Raw genomic sequence first — 24,621 nt, 5'->3', positions numbered from 1 at the left:
TCCTTGTAGTCAAGAAAAAAAAGTTTGGCATGGTGTCACAAGTCTTTAATTCCAGCACTCAAGAGACAGAGGCAGGCAGATCTGTTAGTTCTAGACCACTCTGGACTACATAGCAAGTTTTAAGATATCAAGGGTTAATAGTAAGGCCTTGTATAAAAAACAAAACAATAAAAATAAAACTGGTTTTCTTAGTTAGTTTAAGTTTGACATATACCAAATAGCTTTTTAGTTAAAGTATATACTGTGGCCACTGTGTAGAACATATAATAAACTGTCTCAGTTGATCTTGCATGGCTTCTTAGAACACTTTATACTTCTTTTCAATAAAAGGTTCATTCCAGTTCACTACTAACAGTCTTTTCATACATTCAAAATCAAACTTTTGAATGGCTTATTGGTGAATTTTCTTTTGATGTCCTAAGATCAGAAATAAGAATGGGTCTCAGGCATATTTAGACTGCTTAGTCCCTGATCTAGGTGGGTGGGCCTGGAAGCTCACTAGTCAAACACAGATTTAGCCACAGGACAGTGTGAACAACACTGTTTTGGATGTATAGCATTTTTATTTTGATGATGTGATTAGTACTTCTTGCACTTCATTTATTCAAGATGAGTTGAGAAAAGAGGTCTTTATTCTGCTGAAGTTTAGTCCTCTGAGTGCATCAGAATTGCTGAGCTCTTATTTCCCACAGAACTGGGGCTCAGGAGAGAAACAGCTCATTCTAAACAGAACTGAGAGTCTCCTGGCCACTGAGTAGCCTAAAGGTACTTGTGTTTACCTTGTGTTCTTTCTGATCTTCGATTCTGACCTTACAAAGACAGTTCTCCAGAGTGTTTGGCAGAGAGTCTATAGCTTTAAGAACTTTTGTAATCACTGTGTTCTTCAAGTATGCCTTCACTTCTGTACCTCCACACATGCACAGTGGCCATGGTATCATTTCCTCTAGATTTTTAAGTCTTTTATGTTTTTTTGGGTGGTGGTGGTGGATTTTCTGATAACATATAAAGGAGCTGAGTCGGTATCTTGATTTTTCTTACAAGATGGCACGTTTTCTCAAATTCTCTTAATGTTAAGTAACTCAAAGGGGATTCATTTTAGTATTGTCCTCTGTACTCCATGTTCCCAAGCTTTAGCACAGTGTCCCTAGTTAGTTCTTCACTGACAAGGTCCTATACACATCAAACAGTCTTGGAATAGCCTCTGGAGCTCTGTGGTTTGCTCCTTATATAAATGCCTACTGGGAAGAGAATAATTTGCCACGTAGATGCTTCCTTGCATTGGAAACCTCTGTTTAGATGAGTCATAAGTGAGCAGCACAAAAATACATATATTTGTAATAATCAAGGAAGATGTAAAAATTAGGACATTAGGAGGACAGCCCATTAGCAGCAGTTCCCACAGAGCCTCTCCTGTGAGAGGCAGAGATCAAATCGCAGGCACCAGAGTTCTTGTCAAAGACAGTCCCTGGCTTCCCCCCATCCCCACCACACACATACACACACACACAAACACACACACACACACACACACACACACACACACACACACACACACACACACACACGAAGAATGATCTGTCTGTTGGCTACATCTGACAGGTCTAGGTTCCCTGCTTGCAATGTTCTTTGTGCTTCAGTTTGTGCAGGCCCCCATGGGTCCAGATCTGCCAGTCTTGATAGTCTCCTTATGGAGTCCCTGACAACTCCCTCCACATCCCCTTCCCCCATCCTTCCATCCCCCAACTCTTCCATACAATTCACAGTTCTTCATTATGAGTCTGGCTGCATGTCCCATTATCCATCCGGATCCCCCACTGTGTGGAGTCTCTCAGAGGGCATCTATGTTAGGCTAATATCCGCTTATAAGTGATATACGATGCTTGTCTTTCTGGGTCTGGGTTACCTCATTCAGGATGACCATTTCTAGTTTCATCCATCTGTCTGCAAATTTCAAGATTTCCTTGTTTTTGATAGCTGAGTAGTATTCCATTGTGCATATATATCTGAGTTTCTTTATCCATTCTTCAGTTGAGGGACGTCTAGGTTGTTTCCAGATTCTGGCTATTACGAATAAAGGTGGTATAATCATAGTTGAGCAAATGTTCTTGGTGTGTATGGTGAAGCATCTTTTGGGTGTATTCCCAGGAGTGAATAGCTGGGTCTTTAGGTAGCACTATGCCCAATTTCCTGAGAAAGCACCAGATTGACTTTCGAAGTGGTTGTACAAGTTTGCACTTCCACCAGCAATGGAGGTGTGTTCACCTCTCTCCACATCCTCACCAGCATGTGCTGTCAGTTGAGTTTTTGATCTTAGTCTGGTAGGTGTAAGATGGAATCTCAGAGTCATTTTGATTTGCATTTTGCCGATGACTATGGATGGTGAGCATTTCCTTAAGTGTTTCTCAGCCATTTGATATTCTTTTGTTGACAATTCTGTTTAGCTCTGTACCCTAATTTTTTAATTAGGTTTTTTTTTTTTTGGTTTGGTGGTATTTAATTTCTTGAGTTTATATATATATATATTGGATATCAGCCCTTTTTCCAATGTAGGGTTGGTGAAGATATTTTCCCAGGCTGTCATTTTGTTCTGTTGACTGTGTCCTTCCATAGTAATTTTTTTAATACACCACTCAGGGTTAATTTTTGAGTGTCTATAATTCCTATTCAAAGTAGTATATTTGATTACTGTCTTAGGGTTTCTACTGCTGTGATGAAGCATTATAATCAAAAGGAAGTTGGAGAGGAAAGGATTTACAGTTTACACTTCAGGCAACTGCCCCATCACTGAGGGAAGTCAGGGCAGGCACCTGGAGGCAGGAACTGATGAAGCTACGGAACAATGCTGCTCACTGGTGTGATCCCCATGAGTTGCTCATCCTGCTTTCTTACAGAATCCAAGATCACCAGGCCAGGGATGGCACCATCCACAATGGGCTGGGCTCTACCAAATCAACCACATAGAAAATGCCTTACAGCTGATCTTATGGAGATATTTTCTCAATTCAGTTTTCTTCCTTTCAGATAACTCAAGCTTGTGTCAAGCTGACATAAACTAGCCAGCACAGTTGCCTATGTTTTAGCTTTGTTAAGCTTGGAATTTTGCATAGCCTTATTTTTAAACCTACTTTATCATTATTTCTATATTTTGATGGTTTGGAAGTTTCCTTTTGTACTGTCCTTTCACTTTTATAATTTTTCTGTCGGCCAGATTGAATCCAGGACCTTATTCATACTAGACAAGAGCTCTACCACTGAGCTACATTTGTTCATTTGTCGATGGACATATAGCTGTTACTGGACCAATGATTATATTTCTGATAGCTTGGGGTACTTTGTTTGTTTGTTTGTTTTTTGGCTTACAATATCTTGACATCCATAGAATTTAAATTTTTAAAATATTCATTCGTTTTACACATTTAAGGGAATGGCTAAAAAAGAGTATTATATACAGTGATAAGGAAAATTTGAAATTATAGCTATACATCATTTTTCTGCTATAATATAAATGATCTGAACGGCTACCCAGGTTTTTACTTATACCATATCTACGTATGGAATAAAATAACTAAAACTGATCTACTCTACCAGGGTAGAATGAATGAGGGATTCTCAAAGATGTCTGGACAAGTTGAAGCTTAGTATCTAGAGCAGTAGTAGGTAAGCTACAGATAGAATTTAGCATAGTACCAGTCATTTAAAATGTCTTTAGAAATTTAACATTAATCTCATTTTGTATACCTTCTAAGAACCCCTAATTCTGCATGTATTAATTGAACTATTTAGCTATTTTTAACTTTCTCTTTAATGAATTCTCTATTGACTTCATAAATGATGCTGAAAGCCCTCAAGTATTTTTTGCAAATCTACTACCCAAGTTTTACCTAATAGACCTTAAGCACACATTTTATGAAAACTGCTACTGTACTCTCAAAACATTCAGGGTTGTTTGAAACCACCTCCATGTTCTATATGCTTCTTTTAACAGTGTTGAGCACAGGGTTTCAAGCTACAAGTCTGAACAATCACCCACGATACTATCCCTTTAACTTTGTGTATGTGTGTGTGTGCACATGTCAATATGAAGGTGGAGTCCAGAGGTTTATACATTTGTGTTCCACTTTACTTTTGAAAGACACTACCTCTGAAGATGGAGCACACTGATTTGGTTAAACTGTATGGCCAGCAAGTCCCAGTACTAGATTTACAAGGGCATGCTGTTGTACCCACTTCTTTATATTGGTACTAGGGATTGAATTCAGGGGCTGGCAAGATGCTAAGGTCATTTGCCAACATGAACCCACTATCCCAAGTTGTCCTTTGACATCTGTACATCCCCAAGATAAATAAATGAAAAGAAACTTTATAATATTTAAGTATTCATACTTGCCTAACAAGCCCTTTAAAAATGAGCCATCTTGCCAGCACTTTCTTTTCTTTTTAAAAGGTGATACTGCTTTTCAAAATTAAGCATTTCAGAGTAAGACAAAAGCACCATTGTAACAAAATGCAAATGTTTAATTTTTCAAAACTTAACTATATGAATGAAAATAAATTATAGACAACCTTCAATATTTGTACATTATCTCCATATAACTATAACAGTGCTTTAAAAAGACATCTTGTAAAGGATATTTTCATAATACAATGTTTCAAAAATAGGGCAACATTAAAGAACATTAGTCTGAAATATATCTCACAAGGCTGAGAGGTATACTTTACTTATCAAATTAACCATACTTTTATTCAAAATAACATGACTTTTAACAACAATTATTTCTTATCCATTTCAGTGATTTCTTGGATCCAAAACAAGATCTGTGTATTTATTTCTTTGAATACATCATTTGTTGACCGTCCCTTCACAGCCATGGAATGATTAGCCTTCTCAATCCAATGGATTTTACTGGGAGCTTGCATTTTCTGTGCTACTTTCTCCAATAAGTTCTACAGAGGAAAGAGAAGAGGGTATTAGACTATTGATATTTAGTAAAGATTATCCTTCCCTCATCTAACTGGACTGGCATTCACTCAAGAGTTTCCATTAAATACCTGCTCTACACACAACTTTATAGACAATGGGGTATATAATGAAACATCTACAACAGAGGCAGTCCAGTTTTCTCAAGCAATCACATTACAGAATATGCCAAGCATTTGGTAACAAGAAAAAGTTAATCAGATTAGAGTTTAATTTTTTCCCCAAAACTTTTTTCCCTAAAAAATTGTGTGCTATGGGAAATAGTAGTTTCATAATACTTGGCTAATATTCAGTAATATACGAATGCTGCCGAAGTTCATTTTGGAGTCAATAATAACAATCTGCCTAAAAGTTAAAGTGATTAAGCAAATATATACTCTACTATCTCCCAAATCCTACCAATTATATATTATTAATTCTTCAAATAAGAATTACATCTATTTGTCAAATCTCTTTGGAGATGTGTTTTGTTAATATATATATTTTTTTATGTACTCTAAAGATAGAGGTTAAGAAAGATACACACCAACAGACAAATAAGCATTTTTGTTGTTGTTTTTGTGTTTTGAGACAGGGTGGATATAGTCCTGGCTGTCCTGGAACTTCCTATACATATAACCATGCTGGTCTTTAACTCATAGACATCCATCTGCCTCTGTCTCCTGATTAAAGGTATGAGTCACCATGTCCAGAGGCTGAATGTGATAGGTAATAAATAATGTTGCCCCCAGTATCTTTCTTTCACTCATACAAACATAAAGTTCCAATTCACCTTTTCACACATTTCATCTGCTGAGCCTGACACAAACAGTACAGGATCCTTTATACGAAAGAGATCTTCATCTCTGAGTTTATGCTGCTGCTTTGGATGGTGCAGTGGATAAGAAATACAAATGAGACCTCGAACAAAATCATCAGTGTCATCTGGATCAGTATGACACATTACAGAAGCAGCTGCTCTTGAGCCCATTGAACGACCTGAAACCAATTAAGCTCAATTAGAAATATAAATATTTACATACAATAGTAATGATAGTATGGTAAAATTGGATTTGCTGTTCTTCATATTTATGAGTGAAAAAAAAAATCACAACCCAAAACTGTGGTGACTAACAAATTCCAATGGTCTTAATAGAAACCTACAGCTTTATTAAAAGCTAAAAACTGATCTGGCTTGAGCCAAACTTTAAAAAGAAACAATTATTTTTCTCAATAACTAAAAGGGCCAAGAAGTTCTTTTTCAATGAATCAACTGTGAATAAAGGGAGAGTGTTATACACAAATGCTTTAAATTTGCTTTAAACAAAATAACTCTTAAATTAATTTCCTGTTATCAATTTTAATATCATCATAATAATACAGTTAACACTGAAGCTTACCTCCAAGAAAAACACCGGCAAGTTTGTATTCTCCTGAGGTCTTTAGGTAATTCTAGGTAAACCAACCAAAAAATTGTCAATTCCTCTCATATCATATTCCACTGGATATTCTTATCATTAACGACGTATATAAAATTTTATGCAAAGACAACTGTACAGATTCTTACAGGAGATATAGTTCTTTCCTCTTCTGGTCATATATTCATTATTAATCCTTATGTTGGTTATTATGTCAGGAAAAAATAAAATTTGCCCTTATAAAAATATGCAAGCAGTAAACTGTTGGTACACAATCCAAGAATGGAGTGTGAGATTCTGAGTGCTTGTGAGAAAATGCCAATAAAACAAGACAAGAGTCTTGTGACCTTAGTTTCTTCAAAATACAGAATTGTTCTTGAAATGTGTTTTTACGCTCCCCCTAACTGTAGTGCATAGGAGTGAGTTTACTTCAGTTGGTTATTGCATGAGATTTTAGTCTCATTTATTTTCTCCATTTTCCCAGTTCCCAATCACCTCTAGAGCTGTAAATAAAGTGGCACCTGAACTGGACTTGAAGTCGGCTATGAGGTAAGACAGTAGGGATTTTTAAAGAGCATATTAATGCAGAAACCAAGAAAGATTTTGCCCTATGTTGAACTTGTGCATCATTTCTTAAAGAAAGGAGGAGCACATGTGTCAAAATCATAACTACGAGACTGTTTGCAAGTTAAATGTTTATGATCATAATCCCTATTCCAAAAGAAGTATGGGATAGAGTCTAAAAGAATATTGAAAAGGCATATAAATAAAGGGAAAAGATATCTGCTCCATTTTGGGTCAATTTTGGACACTGATTCAAATTGTTATTAAAATACTTAAAGAAGATAAGGAGATTATCATGTGACAAAGAGATGGCTAATTCCTTGAATTAATAAACTGGATGATCAAACCTTAAAATTGATAAGAGGGAAAGAAAGAGATTTTTCCTGTGTGGGCAAAATCAAAAGTAAAAACTGCATAAACTATGCCAGAGACAGTTCCCTCAGCTCCCTTACTGGAGCCTCCTTTAAAATACGTATCTTCCACTACCTGAAAATGACCCTGAGTGAGGAATTGGATAATCACTCTAATCTTGAGTTCTACTTTTCGATGACAACGTAGGAGAGCCTATGAAAAAGCTAACTTTACAACCTAGTCAAGCATGGCTGAAAAAAGTACTTTGTTTACCCATCTCTCACCAGCCTCATGAGCTGCGCTTGGTAGTTCCAGTGCAATTTCAGCAAAATTAAAATGTTTACCTAAGTATGCACTAAACAATATTTAAAACTCTAGAAAGAAACACTGCTTTGGGCAGTCCTTGCACATTGTTTCGAGCGGCAAAGGAAGAACTACAGATTTGAATCTGGACTAAAAGAAGAATTTGTGTATTAAGTGGACCCTTGACTACCTTTAAACTTACTTATTTTCTTGACTAAATTGTCTCCTTTAGGTATTATAGCACAGAGGATTAACCCTTGAAATGGATTTATTTATATCAAAAGGCCATAAAACACTGATTACCTTACTGTTTTTGTTCAATTGCTTTCATTGTTCTAATACTATAATTTGTTTGTTTATATGACACTCATGAATCAAATGACAACTAGCTTTATCTAAAACATTTCAAAGCTAAGCCACTCTGGAGATCCTGTTACTTAAAAGGCTGAGGCAAGTGGATCTCTGAGTTTGAAGGCAGCCTTGTCTACAAAGAGTTCCAGGACAGGCAGACAGGCCAGGAACCAGAAGCTGGATAGTCCAGAAGTCTAGAATAGAACCAAACTCTACTGGCCAAAAAAGAAAAAAAGTCCACGAATAAAATGATTCCTAATGACACTCTGCTGTCCTCATAGATTGGTACCTAGCCAACTGTCATCAGAGGCTTCATCCAGCAACTGATACAGAGTTGAGCAGATGCAGAGACCCAGTCATGTATCAGGCAGAACTCAGGGAACCCCACAGAAGAGGGAGAGGAAGGAGTGTAAGAGCCAAGGGGGTCAACACCACAAGAACACAGCCCACAAAAACCAACTAAGCAGGACACACAGGTGCTCAGGGAGACTGAAGCAACGATGAGGGAGCCCGACGGTCTGAGCTGGGTCCTCTGCACAGCCATTACAGTTGTGTAGGGTGGTGTTCTTGTAGGAACTGTAACAGTGGAAGTGGAGGGCTGTCTCTGACTCTTTTGCCTACTCTTGGGGCCCTTTTCCTCCTACTGGGTTGCTTCATCCAGCCTTAATATGAGGGTATGTGGCTACTCTTATTTTAACTTGTCATGCTATGTTTGGTTGATATCCCTGAGAGGCCTGTTCTTTTCTGAAGGGAAGGAAACAGAAGCTGGAGAAAGGGCAGGTGGAAGAGAAGGGATGGAAGGAGTGGAGGGAGGGAAAACTACAGTCAGTATTAAAAAAAAAAAGAAGACATGCACGCACAAATGCCTATGTTTAATTCAATAACCTTCAACCCTGCATTCTTTTCTTTCTCCATGAAATACAATAGCAGAGCAATACTAAACTATCACTAACTAACAAAACTTTTTCCAAAGCTGTATAAGGAAACAAATATTTAAATATTTCATTAATACTCAGTAAAAAAAAAAAATCATGAAGGAGTATTAAGCTAGACAAGATGGCACATCCCTATAGGCTCTAATCCTAGAACTTGGGAGTCATCCTATAGGACTGGGAATATAAATAAAAGTACTTGCCACATAAGCCTGAGGACCTGAGTTGGAATCACCAGAACCCATGGAAAACAGGCACAGTAGTGCACATCTCTAATCCCAGTGTTCCTAGGCAAGAAGAGGCAGGTACAGGAAAATCTGGGCCAACTACCCTGGCTTACACAGTAGCAAAGAGACCCTGTCTCAAACACAGTGGAAGGCAAGGTCAGATGCTCAATGCTCTCTCTCCCTCCCTCCCTTGAAAATACCCTCTCCAAAACCTACATAAGAAAATAGCAGAAAGTATACATCTTTTAAAGAAGTTAAAATTAGGGGCTGGAGAGATGGATCAGAGGTTAAGAGCACTAACTGCTCCTCCAGAGGTCCTGAGTTCAATTCCCAGCAAACATATGGTAGCTCACAGCCATTTATAATATAACATGATACCCTCGTCTGGCATGCAGGTACACATGCAGGCAGAGCACTATATACATAATAAATAAATAAATCTTTTTTAAAAAGTTAAAATTAATCACACAAATTCCCACAAAGAAAATCTGGTCCAAAACAACTCACTGTAAATTATTTCAAATATTTAAAGAGCATCTAATCTTTAATTCATTAACAAAGAAGAAATACTTAAACTCTCTAAAAGAGTTCGGCAAAATTCTGGCAATAAAATGGAATACAAAAGAAAATAAAAATATAGACTAGCCAGGTGTGGTAGTACAGGCCTCTAATCCCAGAGCCAGGAGGCTAAAGATATCAACTCAAGGCCATCCTCCACTGCACACAAAGCTAAAGGCCTTGTCTCAAAGTAAGTCAATAAATCAAGGGGAAAATGAAGTCTATGACTGGGTGCAGTGGCACACACCTTTAATCCCAGCACTTGGGAGGCAGAGGCAGGGGGATCACTGTGAGCTCAAGGCCAGCCTGGTCTACAAAGTGAGTCCAGAACAGCCAAGGCTACACAGAGAAACTGGGGAGGGGGAGTGGGAGAAACGGAACCCAGAAATACATTAAGGAGATAAACGTTTCCTCTCACACAGTCACAGCACTCTAGGTGCTTCTGTAAACATCCCCTGGGCCCTGAGAGTCTTTTCTTTCTTTTTTTCTTTTTTCTTTTTTTTTTTTTTTTTTTTTTTTGAGACAGGGTTGCTCTATGTGGCCCTAGCTGTCCTGGACTTGCTCTGTAGACCAGGCTGGCCTTGAACTCACAGAGATCCACCTGCCTCTGCCTCCCAAGTGGCCCTGAGATTCTTTTGAGAGTCATAAACTCACAAATATTATCACAGATAAATCTCTACCTATGTTCTGTATTCTAATGAGAAGGCAATGAAATTTATATTCCACTAAGTGATCTAGTACTTAAGATAATTAGTTGTGTAAACACCGAGTCAGAAACTAGGCTAGGTACTTTTCTTAATTTTTTAATTTATGATTTTAATTAGTGTGTGTGTGTCCACAACACGTGATGGTCAGAAACAATTTGCAGAGGTCAGTTCTCTCCTTTTACCATATGGGTTCAAGGGATTGACCTCAGGTCACCAGGCTTGGCTAAGTACCCTTATCCACTGAGCCAACTGCAATTCCCTTTGTAATTATTTTTATGTGAATGAATAATATTGTTAAATATCTTAGTTTTAATATCTCAATATGGCAAACATCAATAAATAAAGCCCACATAGAAGAACCCCTTTGGGGCTACGTGCGTTTTTTTGCTTTGGCACAGAGTCTTCCTTCACAGGCAGGACTGGAGTTAAAGGCATGTGATCTGTACCCAGCACACACACATTTCGTCCCATACTTTGAGGCTGAAGCTAGACTGCCTGAACCCAGGATTTCAGAGCTGGCCTGGGCAACTTACAGAAATATGGGGGAGAAAGGGCCTTGAGAATCAGTGAGAGTACACTGCGTGTACCTCAGTGATAAAGAGCTTGCCTAGCATGCACTAGACCCAAGATTCCATCCCCAGTACCAAGGACAGAGGATGGGTGATAGATAACAATGAAATTGAACAAAGTATTTGGGGGGTGGGGGGGGGGGTGGGAAAGCAAATGATCATTTTAACAAAACAGAAAAAGACTTAACATTTAACAGCCATTCATAATTTTAATCTTAGTGAATTGAGACAAAATGTCCATCCTCACAATTTTCTATTCAATAGTATACTAGAATTCTAGTAAAATTTTAGGGAAAAAAAACCAGGAATTATTTGTTTATCAATTATACCTCAATAAAAGTCACAATGACTAAACAGCAAAGAGTAAACTCATTATTTGAGGATACTATTCCTCTGTATGTAAAATCCTCAATGCACCCTCCAAAAACATTAGTGGCACAATCAAGAGAATTAAGATCACAAAATAAAAATAAACATTTAAAAAACAATTATATTTCTACATGCTAGCCAGGAACATTGAGAGAGAATTTAAAAATACTGTTTCAGCTACACAAGAACATCAAATGCTTAGAATCTAACAAAAGCCAGGCAAGGTCTCTATACTTAAACATTACAACTCTGCTCTGACAAAATAAAAACCTAAACCAAATAGGAAGCATATGACACTCACAGATTTAGTATTAAATGTACATTCTTCTAAAATTATAATTGAATATAAAATATTTTTTAAAAGAAACTAATGTAGAGAACTCGCAGTATCTTACTTCATATTTACTTGCTCTTATTATCAAGAACACAAGCTAATGTAACTTTAATCAACTAGATAATGAGACAAAAGCTCAAAGATGGCTCTGTTGTTGATTTTCAAGAAAGACTAAAACAAATCAGTTGTGGCAGCAAGAACTGTAAATAAATGGTGCTAAACAATTGTAAATACACATTCAAAGGGGGCACTTAGGCCCAAATGTGGCAGCGCACGCCTATAATCCCAACACTCAGGGAGGCAGAGGCAGGTAGATCGCTGTGAGTTCAAGGCCAGCCTGGTCTACAAAGTGGGTCCAGGACAGCCAAGGCTACACAGAGAGACCCTGTCTCAAAAATAAATAAATAAAAATTTAAACGATACTTGAATTTATTTTGATGAAATAATTGGGTCACTTAATTGTAATGAGTGGTCTTAATACTTACATTTTTCATTTTGATGTTTCCCCAGTCATCATCCTATTTCAAAGACAAACAAAAATGTTTAACCACCCTGCATCATTATTAAATTTGAAGCTACATCAAAATAAAATTTACATGCCTGCCCCAAAATTAGAAACTCAATCCAGACCTGCTTGACTTGTATACCACATGCTTTTTGGTTCCTTTTAGCTTAAACCTCTCTGATGCTCTGCTCCCTAAGTTTTAAGATACAAATAATATACAACACAAAAGTAATGAAGCTGGGCATCATAGCATATGCTTGTGATCCCAGAACCCAGGGAGGCAGAGGCAAGCAGCTCTCAGTGAGTTTGAGGCCAACCTGGTTTACAAAGCAAGTCCAGGAAAGCCAGGGCTACACAGAGAAATCTGGTCTCAAAAAACTGAAGAAGAAAAGTTAATGAAAAATCATAAAAGCTGGGTATAAAAGTATATGCAATCAATGTTCATTATTTTCAGTCAGTTTTGTTTGATGAATATTTTCTGCTATATTCCAAAGTATATATCAAGACATAGCTCAGCACAGACTAGTATCCAACTCCCTGAAGGCCAAAGGTTCACAAAATTTGTGAAGAAGTTTTCATCAACATCTCTATCTACACTCAACAAACAGGGCAGGTAGTCTTTATCCTTAAATTAACTGCTGTTCTTCAGACTGTCCCATCAAACCTCATAAAAATACTTTCAGCTATCTTTATGTGTATTACCAACAAGAGAAAAGAACAAGAAAAGAAGCCCTTCATCAAGGCCTGCTAAGCTTGAGCTCTTATCTCGAGTTTATGTGATCACTCGAGAAAGAAAAATAGGCTTTCTCTCCTTTTAAATAAACATTATTTTTCCTTCCATATCTAGATAGGAGTTAGACAGCAATTACTCTTTTTTTTTTCTCATTTTATGTGCATTGGTGTTTCTGTCTGCATATATGTCTGTGTGAGGGTGTCAGATCCCCTGGAGTTACAACAGATATAAGCTGCCATGTGGGTACCGTGAACTGAACCCACATCCTCTGGATAAACAGCCACTGAGCCATATCTCCAGCCTCTGACAGCAACTACTGTAAGAGAAAAGGATTATTCTTTAAAATGTAGACTGTGAGAAAAAAAAAAGTATAAAAGTGTCCCATTACTTGAGAAGCAGGCCTTTGATGAAAAAGTTAAACTCAATTTCAACATTCAAATACACATTACCAAAATATATTCTGTGATATTTAAAGCAAAACAAACAAACAAGCCAGGCATGGTGGCGCATGTCTTTAATCCCAGCAGAGGCAGGTGGATCACTGTGAGTTCGAGGCCAGCCTGGTTTACAAAGCGATTCTAGGACAGCCAAGGCTACCCAGAGAAACCCTGTCTCAAAAAAAAAAACCAAAAACAAACAAACAAAAAAAATTATCCCTACTGTTGCATTTTTATTACTCTATATGTATGGTGTTTTGCGTGTCCTAGAAGACCAGAAAAGGGTATCAGATCCATTAGAACTCAAATTATAGAGTTGTGGGACCCCAGGTGGGTGCTAGAAATCCAACCTCAGTCCTCTGCAAGTGTTCCTAACTACTGAGCCGTCTCTCCAACCCCTGGTTGTATATTTTTAATAGATAAAATTTTCTATCCCTGTACGTGAAATTACTAAAGATATCTAAGTCCATTTTATATTAGTCCAAACAAAAATAAAATCTTCATATAAAAAAAATTCAAACATTCAGATAATTTTAATATACTATTGTCCTGACCACTGGATGTATCTACTGAATAAAGTTTCAAATGATACTCTGTAATACTGTACTTTGAAACAGGCATGATGCTCCTCTCATACACAACATCACTAGAGCAGTTTACACCAAAGGCAGAGGCAGGCAGATATGAGAGCTAAAGGCCGGCCTGATCTACCAAGGGAGATTAAGACCAGTCATGTCTCCAAAAAAAGCTACACTGTCAATAACCATAGTTTCTAGCATCAATTGTATTAAACAGTATTAATGAAATTTTAGATCAGTTTTACCTTCAGGGTTCCTCCTTTCACCATAACTTTTTGTCTGGCTGGCTGGACTCCAGTCAATGCAAAAAGCTGGGCCTTGAACACCATTGGAGGCTCATCAGTATTCAACTCTACACCTTCAAATTTCTCCTTTCCCCATTTTACTGTAACTGTAAACAAAAGCATAATTATTTTTCACTTACATACTTTTTAAATTTATAAACCTCAAGTTTAGAAAACCATTAGGTAATATGCCAGGCCCTGCCACCTGGGAGGCAGAGGCAAGCTTTCTTTGTGAGTTCCGGGCCAGCCAAGATGACACAGACAGACCTTGTCTCAATCCCATCCCCTTCCACCCAAAAAAAGTGAAGTCAAAATATGTCCTTTGTTGTTTTATTCCCAAAACGAGTAATATACATGCAGTGGATACAAAACAAAATTTTACTGGATCTAATTCAGCTCATTATTATATAAATGCAAGCATGTTGAGACTACAGCTTAGTGGCATAGCATCTGTCTAGCATACAGATGACAGGAGTTAGATTCCCAGCACTGCATGATAAAGGATGGGGGAAGAGAGGGAAAGGAAAAGGGAGGAAGCAAGGGGGGGGGGGGAGACTGACTGACTTGAGAAGTTAACTGATACATTCATGTCACAAAATTGGTTAATAAATAACCAAGTATCCTAAACTATAATCCAACAGTCTCTGTAAACTAAGGTGAACCTCTAGTCACACTGAATTATTTGCCAGAATAAAGTTCCTGGCCTTCACCATGTGCTTAACTGTAAAACAGTGGCTCTCCACGTTCCTAAGGCTGTCTGTGACCCTTTAATACAGTTCCTCGTGTGTGGTGACCTCCCCAACTATAAAACTATCTTCATTGCTACTTCATAACTGTGATTTTGCTCCTGTTATGAATCGTAATGTAAATATCTGTGTTTTCTGAAGGTCTGAGGTGACCCCTATGAAAAGGTCATTCAACCCCAACAAAGGGCTGTGGCTCACAGGTTGAGAAGCACCAGTTTAAAGCAACATATACTGTTAGAACAGAGAGAGAAAGATAAGAGAGCTTATGAAACATAAATCTTGAAGTAATAAAAGAGCATTGAGAACGGGTTAAGGAATTAGATGATTCAGGCTGGGTATATGGTTACACATCTTTAATCCTAGCACTCAAGAAGCAGAGGGAGGCGAATCCCTGAGTTCCAGGCCAGGAAGATGTACATGAGACCTTGTCTCAATTAAAAAGGAAAAAAAAAAGTAATGATTCTTGGGCCTATGAGAGGGTTCACTGGATAAAAACTTGGTGCTTGGGCTCTGGTGGCTAAGCCTGGCAACGTGGGTTCAATCACACACGGTACAAGAAGCAGCCAATTCCTCTGTGTATCAAACCCATTCTGCATGCATACACCACTCATACACAATAAATACCAGATTTAATAGCAAGCAAGTTATCTTCAGAGAGAATCTAATACCGTCTAACTAATAAAGAAGAGAGGATATGGTTGCTATAATGATGTCTATCACAAAAACTAATGCCTCAAAGAGCAACAGTCTTTTATTTATTTATTTTTTTAAGACATGGTCTCACAATGCAGCCCTGTCTATAACTCATCACGCAGATCAAGTTGGCCTTGAACTAACAGGAAGACTCTGCCACCCAAGTCTTGAGATGAAAAACATACACCACCACATACAGCAGAGCAGCAAAGATCTTCAGTAAGGAAGTAATTCTATTTTGTTCAGTTTGCCTCTCTCTGTACCCTACACTGTACCAAAATTTGTGATCCTTCTCAGTGCTTCAAATGTTAAGATGAAAGATAAGAGCCATCATAACCCAACCAGGAAAGATTTCTTGGAGGAAGTATTAACCTTTGAACTATCACCGCCAACTTTGAGTTGAATCTCAAAACAAAGGTACTAGCCAGAGAATAGAAGTATTCCTAAAACAGTCAGGAAAAGCATTTAGCATGAGTTCTGAGATACCAGTAATCCCTTAGTATAAGCACCAAGTCAGAAAGGTAGCATATGGCATGCTAAAACATACATACAGCCTTTTATTGTATAGGCAATGTGTAATCTCTGTAAGATTTAAATAAAGGCTGCTGTCTGTCTAATTATTGGACAACTATAGCAGTAGCAGGAAAATAGATTCCAATGTGGCACAAACTGTAATTATAAAGAGACAAAAGAAAAGGCAGTTTCTACTTAGCATGTACAAGGTCTGGATTTGATCCTCAATACTACAAGAACAAGTTATTTTTGTTCAGTTTGGGGTTGGGGAGGTGTTTTGTTCTTGTTTGGTTTCTCAAGACAGGGTTTCCCTGTGTTGGTTCCAACCAGGCTGGCCTCAAAATCAGAGATCCACCCGCCTCTACCTCCAAAGTGCTGCAATCAAAGGCACAGGCCACTATGCACAGCCTATAAGTTTTCAGCCTTGGGACTCTAGGTGGGAGAAGCATGGGAGAATGGGGAAATAGAAGGATCCAGAGGGTCCTAGAAACCTACAAGAACATTATGATGGGCGGATCTGGGCCCAGGGGTCCTGCTCAAACTATGGCACCAGCCAATGACAATACGTGCAGTAAACTTCCAACCCCTACCCAGATCTAGCCAATGGACAGGACATTCTCCACAGCTGAGTGGAGAGTGGGGACTGACTTTCACACGAACTCTGGTGCCCCATATTTGACCATGTCCCCTGGATAGGGAGGCCTGGTAGCACTCAGAGGAAGGACAGCATGCTACCAAAAAGAGACTTGATACCCTATGAGCATGTACAGGGGGGAAGAGGTCCCCCTCAGTCACAGTCATCGGGGAGGGGAGTAAGGGGAAATGGGAGGGAAGGAGGAATGAGAGGATACAAGGGATGGGATAACAATTGAGATATAATATGAATAAATCAATAAAATATATTTTTAAAAAGTTTTAAAGTAATATATAATAGTACAAGCTAGGCGGGTTATGGTGGCGCACGCCTTTAATCCCAGCAATCCGGAGGCAGAGGCAGGCGGATCGCTGCGATTTCGAGGCCAGCCTGGTCTACAAAGCAAAGTCCAAGACATCCAAGGCTACACAGAGAAACCCTGTCTCGAAAAACAAAAACAAACAACAACAACAAAAATAGTACAAGCTAAAGATAACATAGGGCTAAATAAATTAGCATTAGAGATAAGGAAGTGGCCAGGCATGGTGGTGTGTATCTTATATTCCCAGTAGTTGAGAGGCAGAAGGCCGGGTGTGGTGGCGCACACCTTTAATCTCAGCACTCGGGAGGCAGAGGCAGGCGGATCGCTGTGAGTTCGAGGCCAGCCTGGTCTACAAAGTGAGTCCAGGATGGCCAAGGCTACACAGAGAAACCCTGTCTCGAAAAAACCAAAAAAAAAAAAAAGAGAGAGAGAGAGAGGCAGAGACTGGCAATCCCTTGAGCTACAAGCCAGTTAAGCCTACACATCAGAGCCTGTCTCCAAATAAATAAATGAATAAAAGAATCCACCCTAAAATCAATTATTATTCTTGGTTCACATCATTCTTTAAAAGCAATCAAATGTCTTATAAAGGAATTAATGTATGCCAAAAGTGAAGACTCAGAGATAATCAATAAATCACATATCCATAGCCAACTACAGTCGCCATACTCATTTCAGAAGCCATTTTGACCAAGAAGACAGTCAAGTTCATTAACTAAGGAAAATGCGACCCTCAGTCAGTACCTCAGAATGCCATCAACAAACGATTCCTGCCAAATGTCAAAGTGAAAGAAATGCCATTCGCCAGTATTTGTGTTCATCTGCCCTTTGACGCTAACACTGTTTCATCTTCCAAGTCCAAAACAATGTATGCTGAAACTAAAACGAAGCATCAAAAAAGGCTGAATTGCAGTCGGCTTCAGACAGGTACAAAGGAGGAGGCAGAACCAAAAGGGTAAGCGAAGGGAGCTACTGAGAGCAATCCCAAGCAGAAGGAAGGTGAGCAAGCCTTCTACCCGACACCTTCCACCTCCAACTTCCTTCTTTGGCCAGGAACTCAAAGCAATCACACTCCAGCAGCCTGGTCTCCCGAGCCCCAGGACACACCTTCACCTACCCAGCACACCAGGGCAGGGACAAACTATTCTGCAGAGTCACGACTCGACTCTTGATCTTTCCCCCGTCTCCACGGCTGCTCCCACCCCACCCTCTCGGAGACACAGCAGACCAGCTCCCACGCGTAGCTGGGCTCTGACTCGCGTGGCGGCTACTCCGCACTTCCCCCTGTGGCCCTCGGCGGCTGTGTCCTGCGCGCGCCGCTGCAGGCTGGGCCTAGGCGGAGGCCTAGCGTCGGCTGCGAGGGCGGCACGGGGGAAAATGGAGCTCACCAGAGTAGAGTGGCATGGCGAGGCAGGAAGGAGCGAACGGCCCGGGAGGCTGGGTCTGACAAGGGCGGCAGAGGAAGATGAAGCAGCTGGTGGAGCCGGCCGGGAAGGAAGCGCGGTGGTGGTGGCGGTAGCTCCGGTGCGACAAGCCTCATTCAAACCGGCCACTGGCGATGACGCAGCAGCACGCTGTTCGCCCAGGGAGCCACTGCGAGGGGGGGAGGAGGGGGGTCCGCACAGGGCAGGGGCGGGGCCTGTGGGGGCGGGGCCTGGGCAGGGACGGTGGGCACTGTGGGGGCGTGGCCTGGGCAGGGGCGGTGGGCACTGTGGGGGCGTGGCCTGGGCAGGGGCAGGGCCTGGGCAGGGGGTGGTGGAGGCTGTGGGGGCGGGGCATGGGCAGGGAGTGGTGGAGGCTGTGGGGGCGGGGCCTGGGAGTGGGCGGGGCCTGGGCAGGGGGTGGTGAAGGCTGTAGGGATGGGACCTGGGCATGGTGGGAGGTCCCGGCACTCGGAGCGAGGATCCCCGGCCTGAAGCTGAGGAAGGAAGAGAGTCCTAGGAGTCGGGCAGGGCCTGGGCCCGAGGAAAGGGAAGGGCGGGCGGATGGAGGAGTAGCTGCGGGGCCTGCAGTAGGGAAACAAAGGAGAAGGCCTTACACGGGTAGGCAAAACCCGGGGTGAGTAGAGGAAAGCAGGCGGGCATAGGGCGAAAGGAGGAGGAGCCTGGAGGGGGCTCGAGGCCTAGGAGGAGCCCGGGCCTGGGACCTGGTGGACCTGCGCTCATCCGCACTGAGGAGCAACCATCTGACACCCACAGATGGTTTTGTTTTGTTTTGTTTTGAGACAGGGTTTCTCTGTGTAGCCTTGGCTGTCCTGGACTGTTTTGTACACCAAGGCTGGCCTTGAACTCACAGAGATCTGCCTACCTCTGCCTCCCTGAGAGCTGAGATTACAGGCGTGCACCACCGCACCCAGCTAAGAGGCCTCCTCTTACAATTACTCTTTTCCTATCAAGTAGTATTACATCCATAGCTATTCTCTCCTCTTCCCATGAGTATGTGTGAATCTAAAGCACTCAATATAGGATACAAAATGACTCAAACACAGATCCTGTCTTAGTAGGACCTAGAATAACTCAAAAGAATTAACATGCATTAACTCCATTTCTAAATGGAGCCTTTTGCTGGAAGCAACAGAATCCAGCAATGCCCAGGATGAAGAAAGAACTGTCTGGCTCCACCTCCCTCCATATGCATTGAGGCACAGGAGATGGGCGTCCCCAAATGGAAAAGCCACCTAGTAGTTTCCCATAGCTGCTGAAACTCTGCCATTGACTTAGTGACTGCAAGACACATAGATGAGTTAGGTTGTTGTTGTTGTTGTTGTTAGCAGTGTGTGTGTGTGTGTGTGTGTGTGTGTGTGTGTGTGTGCATGCCACACTATACATGTGGGAATGAGTCAAAGTACAGCATTGTAGAGCCAGTCCTCTCCTTCTGCCTTTACGTGGCTTACAAGGATAGGTTGCTAGGCTATTTCATCTTCCAGTTCTTGCTCTTCACGCCTACCTCGAAATGTCCCCACATCCCAATCGCTCTACTTACCTCCTTGATGTATGTTTTAAGCCTTACAAGCTGGAAATATTTCTCTGCCAATTTATTTATTTTGTGTGTTAAAGTTTTTCTTTTTTTGAGATTATGATATAATTACATTTATATTATATGTCCATATACCCCTCCTTGCTCTCTTTCAAATTCATGACCTCTTTTTTCAATGACTGTTGTTACATGCATATATGTATTTCTAAATATAACATGTTTAGTCTGTATGATGTTACTTGTATGTATGTTTTAAGGATTACTATTTGGTCTTGGATAACCAATTGGTGGGCTTTTCCCTGAAGAAGAGCAATTCTCCCACTCCCATTGCTCAGTTGCCTGTAGTTCTCTGTGTAGTGTTGAGGCCTTGTGGGGTTTCACCCATCTACTTTGGCATGTCTATTGGTCTCATTCTTGTTTGGGCAGTAATGTTGCTAAGACGTTATGGGTATAGTATCTGACATTCCTAGGAGATGCTATCTCATAGTAAACTTCCACTCATAGCATCTTTTACCCACTTTTCCAAAATGTTCCCCGAACCTAAGGTGCTCGATTGTCTTGTAGATGTATCCATTGGGACTGGACTCCACAGCTCTGGTTTTTGATTGGTTATGATTTTCTGTAATAGTCTCCAATGCTTTTTTATTTTTTCAAAATTTGCTATGTGTATGGGTGTTTTTGCCTTCATGTACATCTGTCTACCACATGTGTATCTGGTGCCCAGAGAGATCAGACGAGGGCATTGGATTCCCTGGAAACAGAATTAGCATGGTTGTAAGTTGCCATGTGGGTGCTAGGACTTGAATTCACATTCTATGGAAAAGCAGCCAATGGTCTTAACTGCTGAACCAACTCTCCAGACTCTTCTCTGCCTTTTTAAACAATTGCTTTTGCCAGGCAGTGGTGGCGCATGCCTTTAATCCCAGCACTCAGGAGGCAGAGGCAGGCAGATCTCTGTGAGTTCAAGACCAGCCTGGTCTATAGAGTGAGTTACAGGACAGCCAAGGCCACACAGAGAAACTCTGTCTTGAAAAACAACAACAACAAAAGAGCCAAGAGTGGTGGTGCATGTCTTTAATCCCAGCACTTAGGAGGCAGAGGTAGGTGGATCACTGTGACTTTGAGGCCAGCCTGGTCTACAAAATGAGACCAGCAGCCAGGACTACACAGAGAAACCCTGTCTCAAAAATAAAAAAAAGAAAAAAAGAAAAAGAAAAATAAACAACTTCTCTTTGCAACAATTATCCCTATTAGCCTTTAATTATTCTTTTAATATTTACCATCAGCAGTTAATGATGTGTAGTATCCTACTTATGTACAGATAATATATATATATATGTTGTATTTTATATTTCCCCTTCATTCTTCCCTCTTCACCGATTTTTGGTGGCTAGTTTGATTGGAGCTTTCAGGATTGTATCATGTTCTGGGGTCCTTTGATATTTATATCTGTAGGGCCAGCTAGATGACTAGAGAGGACAGCAATGAAGAGGACAAGGAAAATCACAGAGCTGAGACCGAAGGGCAGCAGCCACCTCAGCGTCGGTATGGCCACAACTTCAATTACAGACACAGATGCCCAGAGAACCCTAAACCACAAGATGGCAAAGAGACAAAAGCAGCTGATCCATCAACTGAGAATTCACTCCCAGGGCTGAGCAGGGCAGGGCCGAGTAAATGCTGGCTTACCATCATCCGGTTTGGTCATCCAACAAGAAGAAATGAATATGAAATTCCAGCAAAAAGAAATGAACAAAGATTGGAGCTGAAGACCTGAAGTGCTTGCTTTTTGCCCGTTGACCAGATACACTAGAGCTATCTGCATTGTCTATGCAGCATGGGGTTTTTATTATTTTTACCTAACGAGGTCTCTTTTTGGTAATGACAAACATGTTTTTTAAGGAAATAAAAAGGCCTGGTTTTTCTCAATACACCTTTAATGGTTTTTAAATTGTTTCATATCTGGTCAAGTTGAGATTTTTAAGAACTTCCTTTTTAATTTGTAATAAATGTTTACAATGTGATTTTTAAAAAAGTCAACAAACTGCAAGCACCTGTTAATAAAGGCCTTAAATTTAAAAAAAAAAATTTTTTAAATAAAAAACAAAACAAACAAACAAAAAAACATTGGTAATGGAATTCAGAGAAGAAAGAAATTGAAGTATATTGAAGATATTTGGGGCATCAAAGCTCTAGATAACTACAGGAAAAAAGCAAAACCCTAAGGCAATAAAATGTAGTAATTTCACAATTATTTTTAATTATATACTCATGAACCCCTACATTCCAGGAACTCACAGTCCATCAGAAAATAAGGAAATACCAGGCACATGCCTTTTCTCCCATCACAGGCAGGTGAATCTCTGAGAATATGAGGCCAGCCTGATCCTTTTAGTAAATTCTAGGGCTACATAGTGAGACTGTCTCAAAATAAAATAAAACAAACCAAAGTAAACAGTGTTAGAATATATGGCCAGGAATGGTGGTTTACAATTACAGTCTTAGAATTCATGAAAAAGAAACAAGCCGGGCAGAGGTGGCGCTCGCCTTTAATCCCAGCACTTAGGAGTCAGAGGCAGGCGGATCTCTGTGAGTCTGAGCCCATCCTGGTCTACCGAGAGAGAGTCCAGGACAGCCAAGGCTATACAGAGAAACCCTTCCTCAAAGAAAAGAAAGAAATGATGGAAGGAAGAGAAGCAAGAGGCTTGTGAGTTGTAGGCTAACCTGGGCTATAGTGAGACCCTGTCTTGGAAAATAGACTATTAAAATATGTAAACATGCATATGGAGGTTAGGAGGGAGGCTGGATAGAGCAGAGGGTCCATGTGTAGGACTGAGGAAATAGATAAGGCAGGATGGCAATATGGGATGTGATGATTACAGAGAGCCTCGGCATCAGGGGAAATGTTCAGTCTCAGTTCAACAGAGCTCCCTTTTCAGGTCACTGTTCATCACAAAGGAAAAGTAGTATTGACATTTCCACATGCTGGGCTGTTCCAGATTATTTAAAGAATAGCCTGTAAAGAAAGACAAGACTCTTCCATCTCCATGTGCCTCAGTTTCACACCTCACTGGCAGCTGCATTTTGACTCTTTCTGACTTCATATCTCAGGTAATTCTATAATTCTAAACAATATTACCTTATAACTTAATTTATCATGTTTAGTAGAATATTTACTGAATTTATACTGTAAAATAAGAGAAGTATCTATTATGTTGTACCTACAATGTACCTCTCTCCCATCTTCTATTTGTTTTTATTGAAAATACATTTTTTTCATACAATATATTCTAATCAGTTTCCCCTCCCCAAACTCATCCAAGATACTTCCATTTCCCATCCACCCAACTTCACACTTTCTCTCTCTTTGGAGAATAAATGGGCAGACAAAAAAATGCAAGGAGCCACGCATGGTGGTGCACACCTTTAATCTCAGCACTCAGAAGGCAGAGGCAGGTGGATCGCTGTGAGTACAAGGCCAGCCTGGTCTACAAAGAGAGTCCAAGACAGCTCAGGCTACACAGAGAGACCCTGTCTTGAAAAAAAATGCAAGCAAACCAGAATTTAAAAAAATAAAAATGAATAAGGCCAGGCACAGTGGTGCACATGTGTAATCCCAGCACTCAGGAGGCAGAGGCAGGCAGATCGCTGTGAGTTCAAGGCCAGCCTGGTCTACAAAGTGAGTCCAGGCCAAACAAGGCTACCCAGCAAAACCTTGTCTCAAAAAACCAAAAAGAAAAAAGAAAAGAAAGAAAGAAGAAAAGCAGGAAAGAAAGAAAAAATATGCCAGGCTCTGAGTTTGAAGCCAGCCTGGTCTAAAAAAAGTTTTAATACAGCCAGGGATACATAGAAAAATCTTGTCTCAAAACAAACAAAAAAAACACAATACAAAACAAAACAACACACAACACACACACACACACCATAAAATACAAAACTGGAAACCAAGATCTACAACTGAAAGACCAATAACACAAAAGATGCCCAAGCAAAGCAATGTGAAACAAAATGTCTACAGAGACACCACAGAGTTCCTGTTCTGTGGCCAATCGCTGCTGGGCATGAGGCTGCCTTCAAGAGTGTCATGTACCCAGTGAAACATCATTGGAGAAAACCAATTGTTCCTTTGCCAGCGGATGTCAATTGGAGATACCTTCTTCTTGGTTAGGGATGGGAGATCGTGTCCACTTTCCCCTCTCAGTGCTGGGACCCCTTCTGGCTTGGCCTGAGCATGCTGCCACAGTCTCTGTGAGTTTATATGTGTATCAGTCCTGTTTTATCTGGAAGACACTACATCCCTGGAGTCATCCATCCCTCTGGCTTTCAAAATCTTTCTGCTTCCTCTGTCTATAGCTCCCTGAGTCCTGAGGGGAGAGGCTTGATGAAGACTTCCCACTTAGGACTGCACGCTCCAAAGTCTCTCACTCTCTGCACATTGTCCAGTTGTGAGTCTATATTATTCCTATCTACTGCAAGAGGAAGTGGCTTCTCTAGAGATGACTGAGTGAGGCACTGATTGGGTATAGCAGAATGCCATTAAGAGTTATTTTGTTGCTATGT

The 24,621-nt window shown here is 40.4% G+C and overlaps 2 protein-coding genes and 1 long non-coding RNA gene across 3 annotated transcripts; 1 reads left to right on the top strand and 2 right to left on the bottom strand.

The window, feature by feature from the left end:
* Positions 1-4,494: 4,494 nt before the first annotated feature.
* TEX30 (testis expressed 30) lies at positions 4,495-8,488 on the bottom strand (the record flags this gene model as incomplete). The annotated part of the gene is made up of 4 exons (XM_084778736.1): positions 4,495-4,944; positions 5,751-5,956; positions 6,358-6,409; positions 8,405-8,488. 4 exons carry the CDS (start codon positions 8,486-8,488, stop codon positions 4,771-4,773), a joined length of 516 nt encoding a protein of 171 aa, XP_084634862.1. The 3' UTR covers positions 4,495-4,770.
* Positions 8,489-12,071: 3,583 nt separating this feature from the next.
* On the bottom strand, positions 12,072-18,684 carry USP14 (ubiquitin specific peptidase 14). The gene is made up of 3 exons (XM_084778871.1): positions 18,474-18,684; positions 14,139-14,284; positions 12,072-12,158 (listed from the first exon to the last, which is right to left on the bottom strand). Exons 1-3 carry the CDS (start codon positions 18,487-18,489, stop codon positions 12,096-12,098), a joined length of 225 nt encoding a protein of 74 aa, XP_084634997.1. The 5' UTR covers positions 18,490-18,684; the 3' UTR covers positions 12,072-12,095.
* Positions 18,685-18,992: 308 nt separating this feature from the next.
* LOC311596034 lies at positions 18,993-22,096 on the top strand. Its single transcript, XR_014778674.1, has 2 exons — positions 18,993-19,127; positions 21,517-22,096. It is a non-coding gene; the product is annotated as an uncharacterized lncRNA (long non-coding RNA).
* The last annotated feature ends 2,525 nt before the right edge of the window (positions 22,097-24,621 follow it).

Source organism: Acomys minous, assembly GCF_964271855.1.
Source record: "Acomys minous genome assembly, chromosome: 4".
Lineage (NCBI taxonomy): Eukaryota > Metazoa > Chordata > Mammalia > Rodentia > Muridae > Acomys > Acomys minous.
Note: the sequence above shows the minus strand (reverse complement) of the source record. Positions and strands in the feature narration are given on the sequence as shown.

Coding starts and splice junctions, on each gene's coding strand:
- USP14 (XM_084778871.1), bottom strand. Junction 12,159..14,138: donor TGAAAGGAGGAACCCTGAAG/GTAAAACTGATC, acceptor TCTTTGAAATAG/GATGATGACTGGGGAAACAT.